The following is a 24,406-nucleotide window of genomic DNA, read 5'->3' on the forward strand; positions in this document are numbered from 1 at the left end:
TAACTGATGTTGGAAAGCATCCTGCCTCTGGTAAGCTACGGGGATATATATCCCTTATAATGAATAAGATAACTGGGTCTAATGATAGTGCACTCTAAAACTGTGTCTAATGATAATGAATTCCACAGTTTTAGCTATGTCCTCTTAATCTCTTTCCATTTGCTTTCAATGGATGATCCTGGATTCTAGTATTATGAAAGAGGAAGAATATACAGTGGTACCCCGGGATACGAATGCGCCGCGTTACGAAATTTCCGGGATATGAAAAAGCTCCATTGAAAAAAACTGTTCCGGGATACGAAGGTTTTTTCGGGTTACGAAATTTTTTTCGGCGCGAAATTCAAACGCGACCGCTAGCCGCGCTTTGGAAAAGCCTTTTTCGGCTTGCGAAATGCATCGGGTTACGAACGCCGCGGCGGAACGAATTAATTTCGTAACCCGAGGCACCACTGTACTGCAAAATGCATTATGTTAAACGCTTCATATTACCTTTTTTCTAAAAGCCTCAAAAGCCATTTTTATGAACCTTTTATGACAGCCTTTCTTCCAAGTGCATTGGTCAAAATTGTGCTCACAGTGGTCACACAGTAGACTTATATACAGGCAAATTTGTATTTGCAGCTCCCTTTCTAATTGTGTCCAGCTTGAAATTTGCCTTTTTTGAAACATCAGCTTCACACTTCAGCCAACATTTTCATTGAAAATAGTTCTGCAGAACTGAAAGTTAGGAAAGTCTTTGCCAAAGTGAACCTGAACTGCTGAAATCTATGTTCAACTCAATCTGTCTATTAAGTTCATAAAGTGACTTTGGGACACATCCTAGGTTACCTTATAGAGCTGTGAGAATTAAAAGTGTGTGTGCAGGCGAATTATGTGTGACATTGTGAAGTCTTTCAGAAAGTACAGAATGCAAAGATGACAAACAATAAATAGTTGGTTATGGGGCATCACTGAACACTAGAAGAATGAGAAGGAAAAAATTGTATCTCTATGGCATTTTCTGCAAATAAATTAAGATTTAACATTAAATTACGTTAAGTCTGTCCTCTCCAGTCTAATCAAGATGTAATCAAAATCTCTAGGATAGATCCTGAAACTAATAATAATAATTTTTAATAATAATTTTTATTTATAGACCGCTATTCCGCAATGATCATAGCGGTGTACAGTAAAATTGCAAAACAATACAAAAAATAAATAAATTGCAAGGCCTCTCTCCTCCTCAGGATGGTGGTTGGAGGAGGGCTCTTTTTCTTCCAGGCCAGGCCTCTCTCCCCCTCAAGATGGTGGTTGGAGGAGGGCTCTTTGTCTTCCAGGCCAGGCCTCTCTCCCCCTCAAGATGGTGGTTGGAGGAGGGCTCTTTGTCTTCCAGGCCAGGCCTCTCTCCCCCTCAAGATGGTGGTTGGAGGAGGGCTCTTTGTCTTCCAGGCCAGGCCTCTCTCCCTTCACGATGGTGGTTGGAGGAGGGCTCTTTTTCTTCCAGGCCAGGCCTCTCTCCCCTCAAGATGGTGGTGAGGGGCTCTTTTTCTTCCAGGCCAGGCCTCTCTTCAACATCAAGATGGTGGTTGGAGGGGCTCTTTGTCTTCCAGGCCGGCTCTCTCCCCTCACTATGGTGGTTGGAGGAGGGCTTTTGTCTCTTCCAGGCCAGGCCTCTCTCCCCTCTCAAGATGGTGGTTGGAGGAGGGCTCTTTTTCTTCCAGGCCGAGGCCTCTCTCCCTTCAAGAGGTGGTTGGAGGAGGGCTCTTTTTCTTCCAGGCCAGCCTCTCTCCCCCTCAGATGTGGTGTTGGAGGAGGGCTCTTTGTCTTCCGGCCAGGCCTCCTCCCTTCAAGATGTGGTTGGAGGAGGGCTCTTTGTCTTCCAGGCCAGGCCTCTCTCCCCCTCAAGATGGTGGTTGGAGAGGCTCTTTTTCTTCCAGGCCAGGCCTCTCTCCCCCTCAAGATGGTTGTTGGAGGAGGGCTCTTTTTCTTCCAGGCCAGGGCTCTCTCCCCTCAAGATGGTGGTTGGAGGAGGGCTCTTTTTCTTCCAGGCCAGGCCTCTCTCCCCCTCAAGATGGTGGTTGGAGGAGGGCTCTTTTTTCCAGCCAGGCGCTCTCTCCCCTTCAGATGGTGGTTGAGGAGGGCTCTTTTCTTCCAGGCCAGGCTCTCTCCCCCTCGAGCTGGTGGTTGGAGGAGGGCTCTGTCTTCCAGGGCCAGGCCTCTCTCCCCCTCAAGATGGTGTTGGAGGGGGCTCTTGTTTCCAGCCAGCCTCTCTCCCTCAAGATGGTGGTTGGAGAGGCTCTTTTTCTTCCAGGCCAGGCCTCTCTCCCCCTCAAGATGGTGGTGGAGGAGGGCTCTTTGTCTTCCAGGCCAGGCTCTCATCCCTCAAGATGGTGTGGAGGAGGGCTCTTTTCTTCCAGGCCAGGCCTCTCTCCCCTCCCAAGATGGTGGTTGGAGGAGGGCTCTTTCTTCCAGGCCAGGCCTCTCTCCCCTCAAGATGGTGGTTGGAGGGGGCTCTTTGTTCTTCCAGGCAGGCCTCTCTCCCCTCAAGATGGTGGTTGGAGGGAGGGCTCTTTTGTCTTCTCCAGGCCAGGCCTCTCTCCCCTCAAGATGGTGGTTGGAGGAGGGCTCTTTGTCTTCCAGGCCAGGCCTCTCTCCCCTCAAGTGGTGGTTGGAGGAGGGCTCTTTTTCTTCCAGGCCAGGCCTCTCTCCCCTCAAGATGGTGGTTGGAGGAGGGCTCTTTGTCTTCCAGGCAGGCCTCTCTCCCCCTCAAGATGTGGTGGAGGAGGCTCTTTGTCTTCCAGGCCAGGCCTCTCTCCCCTCAAGATGGTGGTTGGAGGAGGGCTCTTTGTCTTCCAGGCCAGGCCTCTCTCTCCCCCTCAAGATGGTGGTTGGAGGAGGGCTCTTTGTCTTCAGGCCAGGCCCTCTCTCCCCCTCAAGATGGTGGTTGGAGGAGGGCTCTTTTCTTCCAGGCCAGGCCTCTCTCCCCCTCAAGATGGTGGTTGAGGAGGGCTCTTTGTCTTCCAGGCCAGGCCTCTCTCCCCCTCAAGATGGTGGTTGGAGGAGGGCTCTTTTCTTCCAGGCCAGGCCTCTCTCCCCCTCAGATGGTGGTTGGAGAGGGGCTCTTTTTCTTCCAGGCCCAGGCCCTCTCCCCCCTCAAGATGGTGGTTGGAGGAGGGCTCTTTTTCTTCCAGGCCAGGCCTCTCTCCCCCTCAAGATGGTGGTTGGAGGAGGGCTCTTTTTCTTCCAGGCCAGGCCTCTCTCCCCCTCAAGATGGTGGTTGGAGGAGGCTCTTTTCTTCCAGGCCAGGCCTCTCTCCCCCTCAAGATGGTGGTGGAGGAGGGCTCTTTTTCTTCCAGCCAGGCTCTCTCCCCCCTCAAGATGGTGGTTGGAGGAGGGCTCTTTTTCTTTCCAGCCGGCTCTCTCCCCCTCAAGATGTGGTTGGAGGAGGGCTCTTTTCTTCCAGGCAGGCCTCTTCCCCTCAAGATGGTGGTTGGAGGAGGGCTCTTTTCTTTCCAGGCCAGGCCTCTCTCCCCCTCAAGATGGGTGGTTGGGGAGCTCTTTTTCTTCCAGGCCAGGCCTCTCTCTCCCCCTCAGATGGTGGTTGGAGGAGGGCTCTTTTTCTTCCAGGCCAGGCCTCTCTCCCCCTCAGATGGTGGTTGGGGAGGGTCTTTTTCTTCCAGGCCAGGCCTCTCTCCCCCTCATGATGGTTGGAGGAGGCTCTTTGTTCTCCAGGCCAGGCCTCTCTCCCCCTCAAGATGGTGGTTGAGGAGGGCTCTTTTGTCTTCCAGGCCAGGCTCTCCTCCACTTCAAGATGGTGGTTGGAGGAGGTCTCTTTGTCTTCCAGCCAGGCCTCTCTCCCCCTCAGATGGTGTTGGAGGAGGGCTCTTTGTCTTTCCAGGCCAGGCCTCTCTCCCCCTCAAGATGGTGGTTGGAGGAGGGCTCTTTTTTCCAGGCCAGGCCTCTCTCCCTCAAGATGTGTGGTTGGAGGAGGGCTCTTTTTCTTCCACGGCCAGGCCTCTCTCCCCTCAAGATGGGGTTGGAGGAGGGCTCTTTTTCTTCCAGGCCAGGCCTCTCTCCCCTTCAAGATGGTGGTTGGAGGAGGGCTCTTTTTCTTCCAGGCCAGGCCTCTCTCCCCTCAAGATGGTGGTTGGAGGAGGGCTTTTTTCTTCCAGGCCAGGCTCTCTCCCCTTCAAGATGGTGGTTGGAGAGGGCTCTTTTTCTTCCAGGCCAGCCTCTCTCCCTCAAGATGGTGGTGAGGAGGGGCTCTTTTTCCAGGCCTGGCCTCTCTCCCCCTCAAGATGGTGTTTGGTGGGGGAGTGGCTCCTTTGTTTCTTCCAGGCCAGGCCTCTTCCTCCCTCAGATGGTGTGTGGAGGAGGGTCTTTTTCTTCCAGGCCGGCTCTCTCCCCCTCAAGATGTGTGGTTGGAGGAGGGCTCTTTTGTCTTCCAGGCCTGGCTCTCTCTCCCTCAAGATGGGTTGTTGGCGGAGGCTCTTTTTCTTCCGGCCAGGCTCTCTCCCCCTCAAGATGGTGGTTGGAGGAGGGCTCTTTTGTCTTCAGGCCAGGCCTCTCTCCCCTCAGATGGTGGTTGGAGGAGGGCTCTTTTCTTCCAGCCAGGCCTCTCTCCCCTCAAGATGGTGGTTGGAGGAGGGCTCTTTGTCTTCCAGGCCAGGCCTCTCTCCCCTCCCGATGGTGGTTGGAGGAGGGCTCTTTTTTTCTCCAGGCCAGGCCTCTCTCCCCTCAAGATGGTGTTGGAGGAGGGCTCTTTGTCTTCCAGGCTCCAGGCCCTCTCCCCCTTAGATGGTGGTTGGAGGAGGCTCTTTTTCTTCCAGGCCTGGCTTCTCCCCCTCAAGATGGTGGTTGGAGGGGCCTCTTTTTCTTCCAGGCCAGGGCCTCTCTCCCCCTAGATGGTTGTTGGAGGAGGGCATCTTTTTCTTCCAGGCCAGGCCTCTCTCCCCTCAGATGGTGGTTGGCGGAGGGCTCTTTTTCTTTCCAGGGCCATGGCCTCTCTCCCTCTTAAAGATGGTGGTTGGAGAGAGGAGGTGCTCTTTTTCTTCCAGTCTAGGCTCTCTCCCTCAAGATGGTGGTTGGAGGGGAGCGGTGCGGGGGGGGGTTCCTCCTTTTTTCCATGGCCTGGCCTCTCTCCCTTCAAGATGGCGTGTTTTGGAGGAGGGCTCTTTTCCAGGCCAGGCCTCTCTCCCCCTCAAGATGGTGGTTGGAGGAGGGCTCTTTTTCTTCCAGGCCTGGCCTCTCTCCCCCTCAAGATGGTGGTTGGATATGCTTGCAGATCCATGTAGTGGTCTGCCCTGATTGAAACAAAATGGCACCATGTTCTTCTGTTCTGGCATTTAATTTAGTATATTTCATATAATGTAAATGAAATGTTCCTTGAAAAATTAAGCCATCACATTATACACATTTCCTGGCTCTTTGCCTGTTGGAGTGGGGAGCCTCTTGAAACATTAATTCCTTCTTCCCACACTACTGCTAATATGTGGGCAGTAATATTGTTCATACCAAAAAGGGAATAAGAACCCATCACGACTCTGTAACATAGCCCACACTATAGCTGCAAATGCAGGAGAATCGCCTGGCAGAGCATAACCCTGCTCTTGAAAATTAGCTGTGCAAAAGGCAAGGCAGGATACAGATGGCAACAGCTGGAAGTGGCTGCTGACAATACCTCTGTTAAGTACTTTTAAAGCAGTCATGGAAGGAGTGCCACAGCTTTTCCCTGCAGGAGAACAAGAGCTGCCAGAGGCCACTCCATCCCCCTTGGCTATTGGTTGGCAGCCAGGGTCTGCCCAAAGCTGTCCAAGTTTTCTTGAGCACCTGTGATTAAAGAATCTGCTTGCAGCCTTGTCCAGTGGGGCAATAGCTGCCATTGCTTCTCCTCTAAGTGTGCAAGAGCAGCCATAGGGCTCCCAGGCATAAGCACATGACCAGCAAGTGACCTGGGGATGGGGCAGAGATTAATCTAAGAACCTCCAGCTGCCCTTGAATGCCTGAGAGGACAAGCCCCCCCTCACTTCCTCTCACACACACTCAGCATAGCTATGCCAACAGTTAAACTCCATCAGCATCATTATTAGATGTTGGCCAATGAATGCTTCTACATGAGGCATGCAAACATGGAATTGGATTAGAATTCAGAGGCATAGGTGTGCTACTCTGGAATATCAGTATGCAAGGGATCTTGCAGCACCTTTGAAACTGTGCAAAAGAAGTTGTAGACTTTCATAGACTTAGTCTACTTCCTCAGACATGCATTTGAAAAAGACCAAATCTAAGAATGACTATGCTACAACTTCTTTTGCACCATTAGTCTCAAATGTGCTTCAATATTCCTTTGCATAATGGAATTGGAATATGTAACACAAATCAAGCAGGCATGGGATTACATTGTGTTGAATCCACTCAAATCAACAAGGCTGAGCCTGGCTATAAAATGAAAGCCCTTTTGCTAGGTAAAACTACACTGGAGAATTACACTCGTCCCTCCACATTGGCAAGGTTTAGGGGCACAGGACCCCCGCAAATGGAAAACCACAAACAACAAAAAAACTCCATGTTTTTACCTGAGAAGACACCTCTCTAGGAATCTCTAGGTCCTCCAGTGCAACTCTGTGGTCAACATCTGCCAGACATTGTCCATAGAATTGCACTGGAGGAGCTACAAAGGCCTAGGGGAGTTTTTTGGTTAAAGTTGACCATAGAGTTGCGTTGGAGGACCTAGATATTCCTAAAGAGAATGTATTAATAAAATCCATGAATAATCAAATCTGCAAAATCCAAAGCCGCAGATACGAGGGATAAGTATAATGCAGTTTGACTACTGCTTTGACTGTCAGGTTTCCAGACTCTGGAATTCTGGGATTTGTAGTTTTTGTGAAATATTTAACCTTCTAAGATAGCTCTGGTGCCACAACAAGCTACAAATCCCAGGATTCTGTAGGATGGAGCCATGGCCGTTAAAGCAGTATCAAAGTGCACTAATTCTCCAGTGCGGATGCGACATTGCATTCATTCATTCCATAGTTGACTTTTCAGTGAACACTGGAATCGGAGGCCCCTTCGCAAACCCTTTCAATGGTGGGCGAACACTATAGAAATACCTCCACATTTCCAGCAAGGGCAAACCTAGGACACGTGCCCAATGCCTCCCTTCCTTCCTACAAGCAGAATGACCTTAGACATTGTCCCCACCTACTTTCTACCCATTGGCTAATCGTGTCCGTCAGGGGGCGGGGAGTGAACGTTGTCCAATCAGCGAGCGTAACGTTGATGACAGACATGGTGTCTAACCAATAGCCAAGGCGCAGGTTCTGAAAAGCACACCCAGAGCCGAATAAGGTAACGCGAGAGGCGGGGACAACCCTATCTCCCGCCCCTTTTACGTCCAAGCGTCCTGAGCGGACCTCAACCCTTTTCCAACCAGCGACCGCTTCGTCATATGAGTGACAAGGCGTTTACCCAATAGGCGTGAGAAAGTCGAGTCTCCCAACCAATAAGAGAACAAGGGCCCACCCTCTTCCCCACCCGCAGTGATCGAGGCTGCTCAGCCTCCGCTCTCCCAGTCAGCAAGTGGGCGCCATGTTGGGCTTCGCGGGTCGGTGCTGCGCCTCCTCGGCCGCCTCCCTCCTGCGCGGGGCGCGGAGCGGGGCCACTCCCTTCCAGGACCTCCTCCGGCTCCGCAATGGCGCCACCGCTGCCGCCGCCACCGAGGCCCGTAAGTCCGGCGCCGAGGAGGGAGGCGAGAAGGGGTCACCTTGGGGCCTAGCGGGCCAGAGGGGCAGCTTGGGCGAAGGGGAGCGGTATCTGGTTTGGGGCCGCTGTAGCTGCCCTGGCTGAATGCGAGGGGGCTTCTGGGCCTGTAGCGTCATGAAGCACGGAGCCTTCTCTGTCAGAGAGCGCTCTGGGGCCACGATGAACCCCAGTTCTCCCCAGGATGCCCTAGCGCTGAGCCAGGGCAGCTAGAGTCCTCTCAAACGGGGTTCCTTCTGCAGTGCGTGCTTCGACCCGAGGAGCCCCGCGAAGGGATGCATCCGTCGCAAGGCGCGGCTCAGTGGGGATGCTCCCCTTTTTCGGTTGGGCCTCCATTTTGCAGAGGATGGCGCGGGGGATCATTGCCAGAAAGGGGGGCCTGGGAGCCTCTCCCGGTGGCCCTTGTGCCGGTCAGGGAAGGCGAAGGCAAGCCCCATGGGAGGGCGCCCAAGGGCCCTTGGCCTCTGCCCTCCCTGATCTCGCAAGTGATCTTCCCCGCTTCCTACTGCCTTTCCTGTCGCCATTGCCTTTTCCGATGACACCTGTCCCTCCATATTCGCTAGGGTTAGGGGCACAAGAGCCCAAACAACAAAAACACCGCGCTTTTACCTGAGAGGAGACCTCTCTAGGGATCTCTAGGTCCTCCAGGGCAACTCTGTGGTCAACCTCCAACAGACCCCGGAGGAGCTACAGAGGCCTAGCAGAGTCTTCCCTCTAGGAATCTCTGGGTCTTTCAGTGCAATGCTTAGTTAAAGTTGGCCATAGAGTTGCCCTGGAGGACCTAGATATTCCTAGAGAGGACGTATTAATCAAACCCATGGATAACCAAAGCCACAAGTGCAGAGGGATGGCCAAAGTACCACAGCCTCAGTTTAGTCACCTTGGCTTCCAGGGAGAGTTCAGGCCGCATCTGTTTTAAAACCCATTTGTTTGCCACCTTCTTCTTATCATATTTATTTATATCCCGCTCTTTTCCCAGAACGGGGGCTCAGAGCAGCTTAACAACGTTAAAAAACATAGGGAAAAGTACATTAAAAAGGAATTAAATTATTACAGTACTAAAACATTTTAAAATGGTACAACGTTCTTGGCCTCCTTGGCACACAAACACCTAAATAAACCCATCGTCTTAATCCAGTGATTCCCAAGCTCTGGCCTTCCAGGTGTTTCTGGATTTCAGCTCCCAGAATCCCAGAGCGTTGGCCAAGATGGCTGAGGCTTCTGGGAGCTAAAGTCCAAAACATCTGGAGAACTAACCTTTGGGGATTGCTGCTTTAAGCATCCCCGCCTCCATTTTGCAGGGGTGCCCAGCTGGCAGGGTTTCCCTTTATACAGCTGGGAAGAAAGCTATTCTGGAGGAGGTTGTTGCCAAGGTGAGCTCTTGCACAGCGTGCAGCAGGTCGAGAGGCCTTGGGAATCTGCCCTGGGACCCTTCCAAGCCTCCCTGGCCTCAGCTGCTCTGCTCAGGTCCAGAGCCCTGTCCTCCCTGACCTAGTCTAGCCATGTGGCATGTGGCCTTCCTCTCTTCCTACTGCCTTCCCCCTTTCCTAGCATCATTGTCTTTTCTGATGATTCATTTTTCCTCACAATGTGGCCGAAATATGACAGCCTCAATTTAGTCACCTTGCCTTCCAGGAATAGTTGGGGCTCCATCTGTTCTAGGGCCCATTTGTTTGTCTTCTTGGCTGTTCACAGTATCCTCAGCGCACAAAGACCTAAATCCATCAGCTTAGTCCCAAATAGAGGAGAACTGCTGAATGAATCCCTTGCAATGTGGATTCACTGGCAATTGGATTTAGGCTAGGTGTTTTGGTCTCCATTTTGTAGGGGTGCCTGCTTAGCAGGGTTCCCTTTTACACAACAAGGAAAGAATTATCTGTTCTGCAAGAAGTTGTTGCCGAGGTGAGCTCTTACCACTATAGTGCCACTATATTCTTCTCTGGTCAGGCCCCACCTGGAATACTGTGTCCAGTTCTGGGCGCCACAATTCAAAAAGGACATTGAGAAACTGGAGTGTGTCCAAAGGAGGGCGACTAAAATGGTGAAAGGGCTGGAAACCATGCCCTATGAGGAACGACTCAGGGAGCTGGGGATGTTTAGCCTGGAAAAGAGAAGGTTAAGAGGTGATTTGATAGCCCTGTTTAAATATTTGAAGGGATGTCATATTGAGGAGGGAGCAAGCTTGTTTTCTGCTGCTCCGGAGACTAGGACCCGGAGCAATGGATGCAAGCTACGTACAGGAAAAGAGATTCCACCTCAACATTAGGAGGAACTTCCTGACAGTAAGGGCTGTTCGACAGTGGAACACACTTCCTAGGAGTGCAGTGGAGTCTCCCTCCTTGGAGGTCTTCAAATGGAGGCTGGATGACCATCTGTCGGGGATGCTTTGATTTGGATTTCCTGCATGGCAGGGGGTTGGACTGGATGGCCCTTGTGGTCTCTTCCAATTTTATGATTCTTACGTGGGTGGTGTAGAACGAGGCCTGGAGTGGTCTCCTGTGGCTGCAAGTACTTTGCAGTTTCCATGTGCACAAACCAAGAAGTGCCCCCTTCTTGCTAGAGGGAACCTGGTGGGTGTGAGGAAGAGGCTGGGTCTTTGTGGGAGCCTTTTGTGTAATGGGATGAGGGTAGTGGTGGACAGTGCAGAGGGACAGTTGCTATCAATATTATGAGGAACATGGGGGAGCAGGTTATGATTTTACTAGCTTGGCAGGATTTATCACCTTTGATGGGTCAATGTGGAGTAGGTGAATGCATAAAAGCACAAAAAGCAAATTGGATGAAAACCACTGTTTTAGTATATCGTTAGGATGCATCTACACCATAGAGATAATTTATGCCATGGTTTCATGTTATAGAATCTTGGGATTTGTAGTTTTGTGAAGAGGCACCAGCATGGTTTGACAAAGAAGGCTAAAGACCTTGTAAATCTACAAATCCCAGGATTCCATAGGATAGAGCAGCAACACTTAAAACCGCATTATTTCTATAGTGTAGATGCACCCTTAGACTATGATTCTGAGTTTGCATTCATTCAGAACTAAAGGCCCAATGGCTGGAAACCATTTGTGGAGGAAGCGCATAAACGTAAGCATAGGGCTGTATATAAGGGAGAGAAGCATTTCCCAATTCTATTTCCTGGAGTTTTTGAACTATATGTCCCATCATTGATAATGATGGGTAATGCCAACTGGATCTGATGGGAGGTAGAATTGAAAACATCTGGAGGAGCCTAGGTTCAGGACAGCTGTGGTTTGTCATTTTAAGTTTAGACCTACACACTGCTGGACCAAAGGCTAATACTGATGCCAGGGGTACAAGATGGCATGTCCAGCATAACAGATCCCCACACACACAATCCACTGAAAGCTGGGTGTTTAAGGGCTCTGCCTTTTGAACCTAACAAATCATGAGTGTCAAGAATTCTCTGCAGCATGAAGGGGATTCTTGATACTTGAGGCTTAAGAGGTTGGGAAAGCTTACACATTGATGTAGTGATAAGGTCAGTGCCCCCACCTCTATGCTATACACTGAAGGAATGACACTTAGTCTCATCTTGAAAGCAGTCTGTTCTGCATCCTGGTCACTGCACCATTGAGAATTTTAGGAAAAGGTCACAGGTCATGCCCTTAAGAAGCTAGGGGGAGGATACAATCAGAATCTTTGTTCTGAGACTATTTGGGTCAAAAGGGAGGAAGTCTTGAGCTTGACTCCCTGGAAATATTTTTTTCCTTTGTTGGTTGTTAGAAGTGTAAAAGAAAATGAAGATTCCTCATGCAGATTAATTGACTTACCTTATTTTTGTGATTCTGTAGGCCGAAACTATGCTGCACAAACAGCTCCTGCTGCTAAAGCTGGAGCTGCTACAGGGCGCATTGTTGCAGTCATTGGTGCTGTGGTGGACGTCCAGTTTGATGAGGCCTTGCCACCAATCCTCAATGCTCTTGAAGTACAAGGCAGAGACACACGACTGGTGTTGGAAGTGGCACAACACTTAGGTAAGTGTCACTGGTGTACTTGCCCTCTCTGGTCATTATTAAGTCTTCCTTCCTTGATGATCAATAAAAGATGACTTTCGTTCTTCTGAACTTGCTGAAGCCATATTTATGATCTGAGAAGGAAACTGAATCCACAGCTAACCAAATGACAAATGAGCACAAGACCATGTGAGCTAGCAACATTGATCTGTGTTTTAAGTTATTAGTCTCCAGCTTGTACTGTTTTAATGCACAAGTGAGTGCTTATGGCTGATGGCAGTGGCATTTATGACCTGGCAGTTTTCTTGATAAGAAATACTTTATCCCTTTGGGATTTTTGAACCTAGAGCCTTGGGATACTAAAAATTCTTGCTTCTCTACTTATTCCTGCAGCCTAGGTCTTGACATCCAGTAGGAATGAATTTTGGAGTCTGATTTATTTTGTTGAAACAGTTGTTTTACTGAAGTCCTGTTTTTTCTCTGAGCTGCAGCAGTGTTGCATGAGATGTTGAATGGTAGCTTTTGGTCTCTGTTGTCTGTGAACCTTAAAAGATAGAAACACATATTTTTTTGTGTGTGACAGGTCTTATCCTTTAATTAGAAGCTCAATTTCTTTTAATGCATAGATGCAAACTTCAGTAAAAAAAAAAAAGGGACTCCAGTAAAACCACTGTTTCAACATAATAATTCAGACTCCGGAGCAAAGTTTCTCTTTGCAAATATGAGACTCTAAGTCATCAGCTCTAGTTAGCAGCATTGAGGAATGATGGGAGTTGCAGTCAAATATCTGAAATGTCCTGCATTCTTCAGCCCTGGTCTAATAGCTTTATTGTTGAAGATAAGCACCAGGGAGTATTTCTTCGAATACTGGCCAGTATTTCCACTGTTTACATGGTACCATAGTGGGAAGGCCATCTTCTGTAATGTTTCTCTTCCACTGCAGGTGAGAATACTGTTCGTACCATTGCTATGGATGGTACTGAAGGTCTGGTGAGAGGCCAGAAAGTTTTGGATTCTGGTGCACCCATTAGAATTCCTGTAGGACCTGAGACTCTGGGCAGAATCATGAATGTCATTGGAGAACCAATTGATGAGAGGGGCCCAATAACAACAAAACAGTAAGTGGGAATCTACAAAATTAATGATAAAGCAGTTTATTGTCCAGTAATTAAAACATTCATTGAGTAATCGTAACATTTTAGAGAATCTCTTTTACAATTTTAGTATGTGACTATTGAGACTAGATAGCAGAGCCCACAGTTCATACGGTTGTGAAGAGTATGTCGGTATAAGGATTTCAGCTTTCATTTTGCACTTTTTTTCTTTTTCTTCTTTTTTTAATTTTTAAGATCACTTCTGAACATTATATTTGCAACAAAATTATGCTAAATTCTAAATAACTAATATGAGCTCTCTCCATGCATAGATGATGGCATGCTTAATATTGTTAAAAGTGTAAACTAACAATGACCACAAAGAATAACAAAAAACATAAAAGGAGCCATATTATTGCCTAGCTTAGGAGAATTGCAGGGTTACACTGAATACTAGGACTCCATTGTCTCTAAGTATTGTGTGAACATACAGACAAAATATAAGTTCCTTGAAATGAGGTTAACTGTCTCCTCTAGATTTGCTGCTATTCATGCTGAGGCACCAACATTTGTTGAGATGAGTGTTGAACAGGAAATCCTTGTCACCGGCATTAAAGTTGTGGATCTCCTCGCTCCTTATGCCAAAGGTGGTAAAATTGGTAAGTTACTCAAGCCAGTCCATCCATGTGAGATAAGTCCTGTAAGGGGATGTGACAGTTCCTGACTTGACAGTCTCAAGTTCCTTCACTAAAAACTAGACTACAGTTAAATTTTGATATACTGTGGCTGAATTTTAGCTTTGCTTCCTTCACTGATGAGTAAATTCAAGACTTTCGTTCTCCTGAGATTGCTGAAGCAACTCTTCTTTCTGAGAAGGAAAAGCAGGGTAATATGGAGATATTGGGGAAAATATAGAGATGCTAAACAAGCTTTCTTTCACAGGTCTGTTCGGTGGTGCTGGTGTAGGCAAGACAGTATTGATCATGGAGCTGATCAACAATGTTGCTAAAGCCCATGGTGGCTACTCAGTGTTTGCTGGTGTCGGAGAGAGGACCCGTGAAGGAAATGATTTGTACCATGAAATGATTGAATCTGGAGTCATCAACCTGAAGGACACCACATCCAAGGTGAGTTTAACTAGTCAGGAGATCCAGGTGAGAAAGGACTTGAGTTGGATCCAGAGTTAGTCCTACTAGGAGCAAACCCATTGAAACAATGGGACTAGTTGGGTAAGACTGCCAGAAGTTCATCTGACTCTAATTTGCCTATTCTTAATATGAATGTATCAATGTCGTCCACACTGCTTCTAGCTCTTAAAAATGTATTATTGTTTCGCTTCATGTGCCTTGAAGATGAAGAATGCTTACCTTGGTCTTGAACCAACAATGGCAGCAAAGTGGCAACATTACTAAAGTGTAAAGATTGAAAATTAATTCTTGTTAGAATTTTAAGAGGCATAATCAGGAATCTGTGTTCAACAATAATACTTTTATAAGCCAGAATTCAATGGATAAACTTATGTGAACATGTGGAGAAAGAGTGGATTGGGTTCCCTTAGTTTCATTATTCATACAGAAATGAGTTGCTGCATTGTAAGCAAAGGACTACACTGTTTCTGGGTGTTTCCATTGCATTCATTATAATGCAGTTGGAAATCTACAGTCACATAATGATGTGCCAGAGGCTGGTTCACTATTAATTTGATTCTCCTTTCATGTCTCAGGTTGCACTTGTTTACGGACAGATGAATGAGCCACCTGGTGCTCGGGCAAGAGTTGCTCTAACTGGATTGACTGTGGCTGAATATTTCAGAGACCAGGAGGGCCAAGATGTGTTGCTTTTCATTGACAATATCTTCCGATTCACACAGGCTGGATCTGAGGTAAGCTTGGATAGACTGATGTAGGGTTTTCAAACCCTTATCCCATCTCTGGGTGCATCAAATGTGCACTTTCCACCTTTAACCAACCAAATGTGGACACTGCCACCACAGATGCCTTGTCTGAAACCAAGCTGTCAGAATGACAGCAATTCCAGAGGACAAAATGTATTTTTTAAAACTTTAGAACAACAGATTTATAAAACTTCCACACTCTTATCTCAAGTAAAAACAGACCTTTAACAGTCACTCTACTCAAACTCATTTCTTTCACTCCAGCCCCAGTTTAACCCCTCTCAACCTTTTTTCCTTGTTGCATTCTGCTCAAACCCCAGGCTCAGGCTAACTGCCATGCAAATCTTAAGCATTCCACCAAACAGCATCCCCTTCAATACTCTATTCTTTTCCCTTGCCCAACAGCTAATCCTCATATGCAATAAATGAAATAGTATTTTATATACAAATCCATGACATCACAACTGTCCTTGATCACAGGTGTAAACTAATCTGCTATTCTGAATGTACTGGACTAGTAGTGACTAATAAAAATATACGGCTCCAGTTTCTGATTAGAATCTGGAAGGTGTCTCTGGTCTCTCAAGAGTGTTTGCTCAAGTTGTAAGATGCTAAGTTAAGGAAGCATGTCAGAGAATATAATTTGGTTGATTTAGAATCAGTCCTGAGTTTCTTGGATCATAAGACTTTGGCTTTAGAGAGAAGAGGGGATCTTGTATTTTCCAGCTATGCTGCATATGCAGGACTAGAAAAATGACCTATTCGTTTTCTCCCAGGTGTCAGCTTTGCTGGGCAGAATTCCTTCAGCTGTGGGATACCAGCCTACTCTAGCAACTGATATGGGTACCATGCAGGAGAGGATCACAACAACTCAGAAAGGCTCTATCACTTCTGTGCAGGTAGCAACTATTCTGCTCTAAATAGGGTTAACAGTTCCACAAAATTATGCACATGATTAGTTTTCTTCTGTTCCAAAAATCACGTCTTCATTTCCCCTCACTCCAGCACAGCTACTTCCAGTGCAAGCAACATTATTAAAATGGCTTGTTTCCTCGGTATGTATCTTTACTAAGTTTATTCTCTCCTTCCTTATTCCACACTCCATAGGCCATCTATGTACCTGCTGATGACTTGACTGATCCAGCACCTGCAACCACATTTGCCCACTTGGATGCCACCACTGTCCTGTCCCGTGCCATTGCTGAACTGGGTATTTATCCAGCTGTGGACCCTCTGGATTCCACCTCACGTATCATGGATCCTAATATTGTGGGGCAAGAGCATTATGATGTCGCCCGTGGAGTGCAAAAAATCTTGCAGGTGAGGAGCAGGTGGACAAAGGATTGAATATTATTCTATCTCCAGAAAAATTACTGCTCAGCATTGAGGGTAGGGTAGGTTAAGGTGGAAGAGAGATTTTGTAGCAAGAACCTTTATCTGTCTTAATCAACTTTTAAACTTAATAAACTTTTAAACTATGACAGTTTAAAAGTCAGAATGTAAAAAGAACTGATGCATAATTTTGACCACTCCAGAACACCTCTGTTGGCTCCATCCATGTTCTTGTTTGCTCTTTCTAGGACTACAAGTCTCTCCAGGATATCATTGCTATTTTGGGTATGGATGAGTTATCTGAAGAGGATAAATTGACAGTGGCCCGTGCACGTAAGATCCAGAGATTTCTGTCCCAGCCTTTCCAGGTAGCTGAAGTCTTCACTGGCCATGCAGGCAAGCTGGTACCCCTGAAGGAAACCATCAAAGGTTTCCAGCAGATCCTGACAGGTAAGAATTTTTTTGATAGCTTATAAAACATGGGTGGGCAAATTTTGTGGACCAGTTTTCTGTCCTTAGGATCCTCTGGGGGCTGCATAGTCTGCAAAAATGCCAGCATAAAAACAAGAGGCTGGAAGCCCCTTCTTTCCTTGGAAAAATGAGTATTTTTGATATAGAACTTTGGAGGGGGGTTGCAATCTGTTTAAAAGATGAATCACAGTTTCAAAAGGCTTTCAGGAGAAGCAGAAAATAAGGGGCCAGAGACTACAAAAATACCTTGCAAGACAACTTTTTGTCCAGTAATACAATAAAGCAGAAGCGGGCAAAGTCAGCCCAGTCACCACATATTACCTCTGGAACCTCTAAATGCACCATTTTAAAAAAACTGGTTAATTTTCACCTGAAAACTGGCCAAAGGCTCCGAAGTGCCCACAAATGTAGCAGTGTGCTTTTCCCAATCTATAGGAGTCCACCCCACCCACCCCCACCCCCGAGGAAAAAAATAGATTAAAATAAGAGCTGGATGTGACATTGCATCAGCTCAGGCAACCTGTCAGGCAAGCACAGGTGCAGCAAATGGCTCCAGCTCTTCCACATTGGTTGCCTATAGATAGTAACTTTGGAAGCTTTTCAATAGCTGCTAGTTGATTCATATCACAATTCATCTAACGGCCAGAAGGCAAGCAAGACACACCCAAATAGCAGCAAAACCTATTCCGCTTAAATCAGTCCACTGCTTTTTCTGAACAATCCCAGCTGAATCTATTGTTTGACTGTACATCTTTCTTGTCCCTTGCAGGAGAGTATGACCATCTCCCTGAGCAGGCTTTCTACATGGTTGGACCCATTGAGGAAGCTGTGGCAAAGGCTGATAAGCTGGCTGAGGAGCATTCATGAGTCGCTTGCTAAGTTAAATCCTGTTATCAAATTTCCATTGGTTCATATTGTTGAGGTTCCCATCTGGAAAGCTGTGTAACATGTCTGCAGAATATTTAAACATTTCCAATAAAATATCTGGTGAGATCACAGAAGTGGCTTTTGTCTTGGTGCGAGTGGCACACAGGGCTAGAGGGGGAGAACATGCAACATACCTGCTGCACCCTGCTGACTCTTTGTTTGACTGACAGTCTGATGGTAAGGAATTTTTGTTGAACAGGATTAGAAATCGGTACTGCACTGTTAATTTCAGTGTGCTGGTGGTCTACCGCTGCACAGTAGATAGCTATTCTGCAACTTTGTAGGAAGGAGACATGCAAGTGCCGATTCCTCCTGATGTCGCTGTTCACTTTTCAAATGTGACATGACGGGCCTGCTTGTGCATAAGGTTAATTAATAATGCTGTCTTATAGTCAGGTGTTCATCTGCTCAAGTACCATTCATGTGTAACCTCACACTCCACCAAACCTCACCCCTGCAATCTTCAATTCAGGATGGTAGTTGGAGCACTTTCTTTAGAACTACAACATCCCTAAAACACCGTGTATTGGGTGTGTTACAAACTGCAGTGTGTTCTAAATAAACATGGTATCAGGAGCAGTTAGGAATGCATTGGGTTTAATTGCTGTCTTCTCTGTAAGGACCAGACAAGCAAAAGAGGGCACTTCTCGTAAATAAATACACTGTATGGATACATCTCTCTCATAGAACCTGAGCCACATAGTCTTTAAAAGGCATAATTAAAATAGTGCTGGGCTACCATACAATCCCTAGTCTTGTGCAGCATTAACAAAATTCTGTGATTATTTAAATTCCAGAGGCTTCCTATTAACCCTTGTGTGAAAAGAAGCCCTCGTGGCACAGTGGTTAAAAAAACGTGTACTGCAGCCACTAACAAACCACAAGTTGTGAGTTTAATACCAGCTAGGGGTTCAGGGGCAGCTCAGCCTGGCATCCTTTCAAGGTCGCTAAAATCGGTACCCAGCTTGTTGGTGGCAATTAGCTTACAAATTGTAAACCACTTAGGGAGTGCTGTGCATCTAAATGGAGTCATCTCCAGGTAGTATTAGATAGGTGGGTTAAGGGAATAATTTATGTCTGCCATGGCCATACTTTGTAAACTTGATCCTAGCAGGGGATGTGGTGGGGCTAGGGCATTGGGCTCTACTTTTAAGGGCTTTTGGCCAGGTGCAAGTAGAGTGAGTGATAATTCTCTTAGCATGAAGGTTGGTGATAAGATGCCTGTACAGTTGAGATTGAAATTCTTTAATAATCCTTGCTGCATTGTAAAAAGGAATCAATACTACTTCGTCTGGTAGCCGTGAACTGCAAGTAATGTGAGATTAATTTAGCCGAAGCCTTTGAAAGATCAATAAAAATTCCAGTGTCAATTTCTTAAGCTTCCTGCTGCATTTTGGCCCAAAAGACGGAAGCACCAAGTTTCACATCCTCTTGATACCATTTCAGAAGCACAGAACAAGTCATTTAGCTGAGGATTCCCTTTTCAATAACGAGTTCATGTGCAAATGGGACTCCTTGTTTGAATGAGCCTGCTTCAAGGTGCCTTTTGTGGCTAAAAAGAATCACTACAATAAATGTTGCTTGCTCTGGCATTTACAAGGGCCATAGCTAGCCTTATTGAGGGCTGTTTCTGCACAGCATTGCATCATGACAGAGTAGGTTTTTCATACAATTTACAGCAGGAGTGGGGAACATTTCAGTTTCCACGTATTTTTGGACTCCCAACACCCACCATCAGTTAGCATTGGCCATGCTGGCTTGGATTTCTGGGAGTTGTCGAACAAAATACAGTATTTGAAGGGCCAAGTGTTCTCCATTCTTCAGTGTTCTCCATTCTTCATAGACAAGCTAGTCCTATGGAGGTTTACTCAAGGATCAAGTATTCATTTTTGTTGTGCACGTTCCAAGTCATCTCTGACTTATGGCAACCGTAAGGCAAACACATCACAGGAGTTTCTTGGCAAGGTGTGTTCAGAGGGGCTTGTCATTGCCTTCCTTTGAGGCTGAAAGAGTGTGCCTTGACCAAGGTCACCCAGTAGATTTTCGTGGCTGAGCAGGGATTCAAGCTCTGATTGTCAGAGTCACACTCCAACAAACTACTGCGCCATGCTGGCTTCTCCAAATATTCATGCTTGAAAGAAAATATGCTTAGACTTGAAGCCTGAAATATACCCTTTATAGGGAAAGGGGAATTAGCTATCTAATTAAGACTAGGCTCATAATCCCAGGATTTTTGTTTTTATTCATAATTTAACAGATCAAGCAATTTTCATGCATTCCTTAATGCTGGCCTACACAGTCAACAACAGAACTAACAGTCATAATTAAGTTTATCCTTCTGTAGTATTACTTACGTTACAATACTTGCATTGTTTTACAGTATTTTTGGGTTGATACAGTATTTTCATATCAGAGACAGCATACTCTTAGTCAAAGACGATCAGAAACCCCCTCTGAACAAATCTTGTCAGTAAAAAACCATGAGAGGTTCAGCATAAGTCAGCAATAACTTTTGAAGGTACACAACGTACATATGCACACATTGCCTCAATATCCTATAGATGCCAGATCCTGTGTGATCGGAGAAGCTAAACAGAGCCAGTCCTGGTTAGTGCTAGAAAGGGAGACTGCCTAGAAGTCCCAGGTGCTGTAGGTTGTATTTCAGAGAAAAGCAATGGTAAACTGCCACCTCTGAGTCTTCCTTCATATTTTACAGTCTCCACACACACACATCAATTCATCCACCTAAGAGCTGGTTATAAGAAAGAAAACCTTGCATTGAAATATGTTGCTTTCTTCCCTTAAAAAATGGATTGGAAGGTTTATGCATCTGAAAAACTCTTTGCTGCGTGGGAAGCTGATGACGACACAGACAACACAGCCAGTGTTAAATCTCCAGCCCTGCTGCCTCAGAGATCCTTCATTGGAAACGTCTGCTGTTGCTGCCTAGCAGCTTTTTTCCTGCTTGGCCAGCAGAAGCTGCTGACTGTCAGCAACACTCCACCACACCGGGGGCTGCAACCAATGGACAGCAATTGCATGTACATTTCTATACCACTTAGTGAACTCGGCACTCTCTAAGCAGTTTACAGTCTGTAAGCCAATTGCCCCCAACCAGCTAGGTACTCATTTTACCTACCTATGGAAGGCTGAAGTGTCCTGGCTGGCAGGGGGTCTTGGGTTAGACTGGTGCAACCACCCCACTGGGTGTTCACACACACACCCTGAGTTGTCATGCCATGTGGTGTGCTGTCCCACTAGTGACACCACTGCCTGTAGCCTCACCAGTTCAGGGTCTGCACTAAATACTGTTTTGCCCCAGGTTGCTGCAGTAGAACTTCATCTCTGGTGACCTATTGATTATGGCTGGAATTCACAACTGCAGTTACAAATGGGTAGTTGATTTACATTCATGGCCCCTATGTATTCATAATGTTGGAATTACTGCCACAATTGTAAAAGCCCCCCCCCCCATCCTGCTTTCCCTGGCAACAGCCCCTGTGAGCATTGGTGATCTGTTTTCCTATTAGACAGAGCAAAGCATACCGACATTTACAGTACATCCCTCTCCTGCCAGTGATCACAGTGTGAGGAGGAACTGCAAGCGTTCCTGCTTCTGACTGAAATGTGTGCAGTTAGACTAGGGCTGCTGCCACACTGCAGAAATAAAGCAGTTTGACCCCACTTTAACTCCCATGGATGAATGCTATGGAATTCTTGGATTTGTAGTTTATTGTGGGTGGCTCCAGATATGTCACAAAACTACAAATGCTAGAATTCCATAGCATTGTATCATGACAGTTAAAGTGAAGTCAAATTGCTTTATTTCTGCAGTGTGACAGCAACTTAAGACTTCAGAGGCCTGGTTTTTAATCCCGTCTTAGCAATGGAAACCCACTGGGTGACCTTGGGCAAGTCACACTCTTCCAGCCTGAGAGGAAGGCAATCTGAAACCCTCTTCTGAATGAATCTTGCAGAGAAAGCCCCGTGAGAGGGTCATCTTAGGGTCGCTATAAATCACAAACAACTAGAAGACACAAAAAAACCCATGCGCACACACACACACACACACACAGAGTGTAAATATCCTGAAGATGCCAGATCCTGTTTGATCTGAAAAGCTAACCTAAGCCAGTTCTTGCTTATATTGGAAGAGGGACTGCCCAGGAATCCCAGGTACCTTAGGCTGTATTTCAGAGAAAGGTAATGGTAAACCACCTCTGAGTCTTCCTTCTCTAAGAAAAAACTATGAAATTAATGGGGTTGCCATAAGTCGACAGGCAATGGAAGGCACATATGTTATAATCTCTCGCTCTACACACCTCCATATTCATTCATTCTCCCAAGAGCTGGCTATAAGATAACCTTGCACTGAAATACGTCACTGTTTCTCCTTTATTCAAAAAAGGAAGGTTTGTGCATCTCTGAAAAACACCTCCTTTCTGTGTGGGAAGTTGCTGATTTGCTTGCGCGCTTGCTTGGCAAGCTGTGAACCACCAGGGCAACAGTGCCAGCAGCATTGCATCTCCCTGGAAATGTCTGCTCTCTTGCTGCAGAAGCAGCCTTGCCACGTGGGCCCTTCCATTCCACCTCCACTCCCCTTTAATTAGCAAGATGAGGAGGCCTGTGTTCCGCCGATCAATGGGAAGAGGTCAGAGTACTCAGTCTCCAGCACAGTAGAAGAACAGAAAAAGCCAGCCTCTGAGTTTTTCCCTTTTGAGTTCCAGCTTCCAAAGTCTTCTCTGCTGAGTGCTAAGAGAAGAGAATACTGTTCCCAGTCATCCACTAATTACCCTCTGCCCACCAACACCTTTCAACTGGGAGATGGCATGGGAGAGAGAGTTGGCACTGGGCTCCTGGCAGCTAGGCCTGGCTCAAACTAATCTCTCTGCTCGAGTTGAAAAGCTCCCCCCAAAAACACACAATCATGGAGGAAGGAGACCATGGACCTTATCACACATGGGGGGGGGCCTTGCAGCTACGATCCGCAGTCACTCCTGTTCTAGCAATGCAAAGCGTGATGTTTTTCCACACCAGATCCAGAGTCACTCCTCTCTAGCAATTCGGATTGAGGTTAAAACGTGATGTTTTTCCACATCTGGTTGCCTTTCTGTTGTCCTTCCGAAGTGAGGGAGAAGAGAAGTCAGTTCGATTCCAAGCCAATCACGTGATGCGGACTCAAGCAAAGGGGAGCGAGAGCACATTGTATTACCACACCAGAGCATACTGTAAGGGGTCAACGATTCGAATCGGCACCCTTGCACATGCTCAGTGGGGCTCTGGACGCTGCCCTCCTTCCCTGCCCCCTCCTTAGCTGTCATCCTTCATCGGGGTCTAGGAGCAGTCAGGGGATGATGGGATAGGTCGCTGGGGGTTGCTGGTGCCAGGATCAGGATGCAGGAACAGTCAGGGGATGATGGGATAGGTCACTGGGGGTTGCTGGGGCTAGGATCAGGATGCAGGAGCAGTCAGGGGATGATGGGATAGGTCGCTGGGGGTTGGCTGGGGCTAGGATGCAAGGATGCAGGGGCAGTTCAGGGTGATGAGAGAGGTCGCGGGGGGGTTGTGGGGGCGAGTATCAGGATGCAGGAGACGCAGGGATGATGGGATAGGTGGTTGGGGATCCCTGGGGCCAGGATCAGGATGCAGGAGACGCAGGGATGATGGGTTAGGTGGCAGAGGGGGCGAGATGGGGATGCAGGAGCAGTCAGGGGATGATGGGTTAGGTGGAGAAGGGGTGAGATGGGAATGCAGGAGCAGTCGGGATGATGGGTTAGGTGGAGAGGGGGCGAGATGGGGATGCAGGAGTAGTCAGGGGATGATGGGTTAGGTGTCAGGGTGAAGGAGAGGAGCAGATGGGGGTCTAGGAGAAGGCAGGGATGATGGGATTGGTGGGAGGCTGAAGGAGTGGAGCAGATCGGAGTCTAGGAGAACATGGGGGATGCAGGGGATGATGGGATTGGCTGGTTGGCAGAGAGGAGGAGATGGCATAGAGGAAGAGGAGGGGGATGATGGAGCAGGACGCAGGAGCCAAGGGGGGTGGCATCGGAGTGCTTTTCCACACCAGACCAAATCGCAGTGCAATCGGAGGTAGCCTGGAAGCGAATTCTCTGAAGCCACTTTTTTCCCTGTTTTAACCAAAATGAGGAGTGACTTCAGAAACGCTGCTGAAGCAATTTGCAAGGGGCTCCCATAGAAATCAATGGTGTCTGATAAAACAGTCCCTTTATGAGGTGAAACTGCATCATTGGAAGTGCAATCACTTCGGAAGTGAGCTGGAACTGAGCTACAAACCACCCAAAAGCTCTGTGTGATATACTCCCATCACTCTGCGTGTGTGTGTGTTTTCTCCCCAAGTAGTCTCCCCTATTTGCAACTCTCATTAGCAGAAATATTCCAGTCTGAGACCTCTTTGACTGCCCTGGCTCAGTGCTAGAGAATTGTGGCATCAGAGCTCAGACAGTGAAGGCTAAATGTTTCACAAAACCTCAGTTGCCGGAACTCCCTAGCATTGAGCCAGAGCAGTTAAAGCAGTCTCGAGTGGATTATTTCTGGGGTGTTTGGGACCTCTGATTTATAGAGGTGGAAATGACACTAAGGGCCATCAAGTCCAACCCCTTTCTGCCATGCAGGAACACACAATCAAAGCACTCCTGACAGAAGGCCATCCGGCTTCTGTATAAACACCTCCAAAGAAAGAGACTATCACTCTGAGGGAATGTGTTCCACTGTCCAACAGCTCTTACTGTCAGGAAGTTCTTCCTAATGTTGAGGTGGAATCTCTTTTCCTGTAAACTAAGGGCCTTGACAGACAGGCCAAAATAAGCTGTTTTGGGTCACTTGGGAAGTGTGTTGTTTAAATGACATATGCATCCTAAGAGACCGGAAGTTGCACCAAAGGCATGCTCTAGTCCTAAGGACTGGAGTGCAGCTTTGGCACAGCTTCTAGCCTCTTAAGATGCACTGTGTCA

The 24,406-nt window shown here is 47.2% G+C and overlaps 1 protein-coding gene, 1 long non-coding RNA gene and 2 other non-coding genes across 4 annotated transcripts; 3 read left to right on the top strand and 1 right to left on the bottom strand.

Moving 5' to 3' along the window:
- Positions 1 to 5,155: 5,155 nt before the first annotated feature.
- On the bottom strand, positions 5,156 to 7,434 carry LOC121922928. The gene is made up of 2 exons (XR_006102260.1): positions 7,092 to 7,434; positions 5,156 to 5,282 (listed from the first exon to the last, which is right to left on the bottom strand). It is a non-coding gene; the product is annotated as an uncharacterized LOC121922928 (long non-coding RNA).
- Positions 7,435 to 7,515: 81 nt separating this feature from the next.
- On the top strand, positions 7,516 to 17,506 carry ATP5F1B (ATP synthase F1 subunit beta). Its single transcript, XM_042452878.1, has 10 exons — positions 7,516 to 7,705; positions 11,556 to 11,738; positions 12,661 to 12,835; positions 13,349 to 13,470; positions 13,754 to 13,938; positions 14,535 to 14,693; positions 15,482 to 15,604; positions 15,813 to 16,025; positions 16,286 to 16,487; positions 17,278 to 17,506. The coding sequence occupies exons 1-10, from the start codon at positions 7,570 to 7,572 to the stop codon at positions 17,373 to 17,375; spliced, it is 1,596 nt and encodes a 531-aa protein (XP_042308812.1). The 5' UTR covers positions 7,516 to 7,569; the 3' UTR covers positions 17,376 to 17,506.
- Positions 11,786 to 11,860, top strand: LOC121924554. The gene has a single exon (XR_006102659.1). It is a non-coding gene; the product is annotated as a small nucleolar RNA SNORD59 (small nucleolar RNA).
- Positions 13,617 to 13,688, top strand: LOC121924555. The gene has a single exon (XR_006102660.1). It is a non-coding gene; the product is annotated as a small nucleolar RNA SNORD59 (small nucleolar RNA).
- Positions 17,507 to 24,406: the final 6,900 nt, after the last annotated feature.

Source organism: Sceloporus undulatus, chromosome 2 (assembly GCF_019175285.1).
Source record: "Sceloporus undulatus isolate JIND9_A2432 ecotype Alabama chromosome 2, SceUnd_v1.1, whole genome shotgun sequence".
NCBI classification, from domain to species: Eukaryota; Metazoa; Chordata; class Lepidosauria; order Squamata; family Phrynosomatidae; genus Sceloporus; species Sceloporus undulatus.

Bases quoted from the DNA above. Each gene is read 5' to 3' on its own strand.
- ATP5F1B (XM_042452878.1), top strand. From the start codon at position 7,570: ATGTTGGGCTTCGCGGGTCGGTGCTGCGCCTCCTCGGCCGCCTCCCTC. The intron at 13,939-14,534 runs GTGAGTTTAACT...TTCATGTCTCAG, and splicing joins TGAAGGACACCACATCCAAG to GTTGCACTTGTTTACGGACA. The intron at 14,694-15,481 runs GTAAGCTTGGAT...GTTTTCTCCCAG, and splicing joins TCACACAGGCTGGATCTGAG to GTGTCAGCTTTGCTGGGCAG.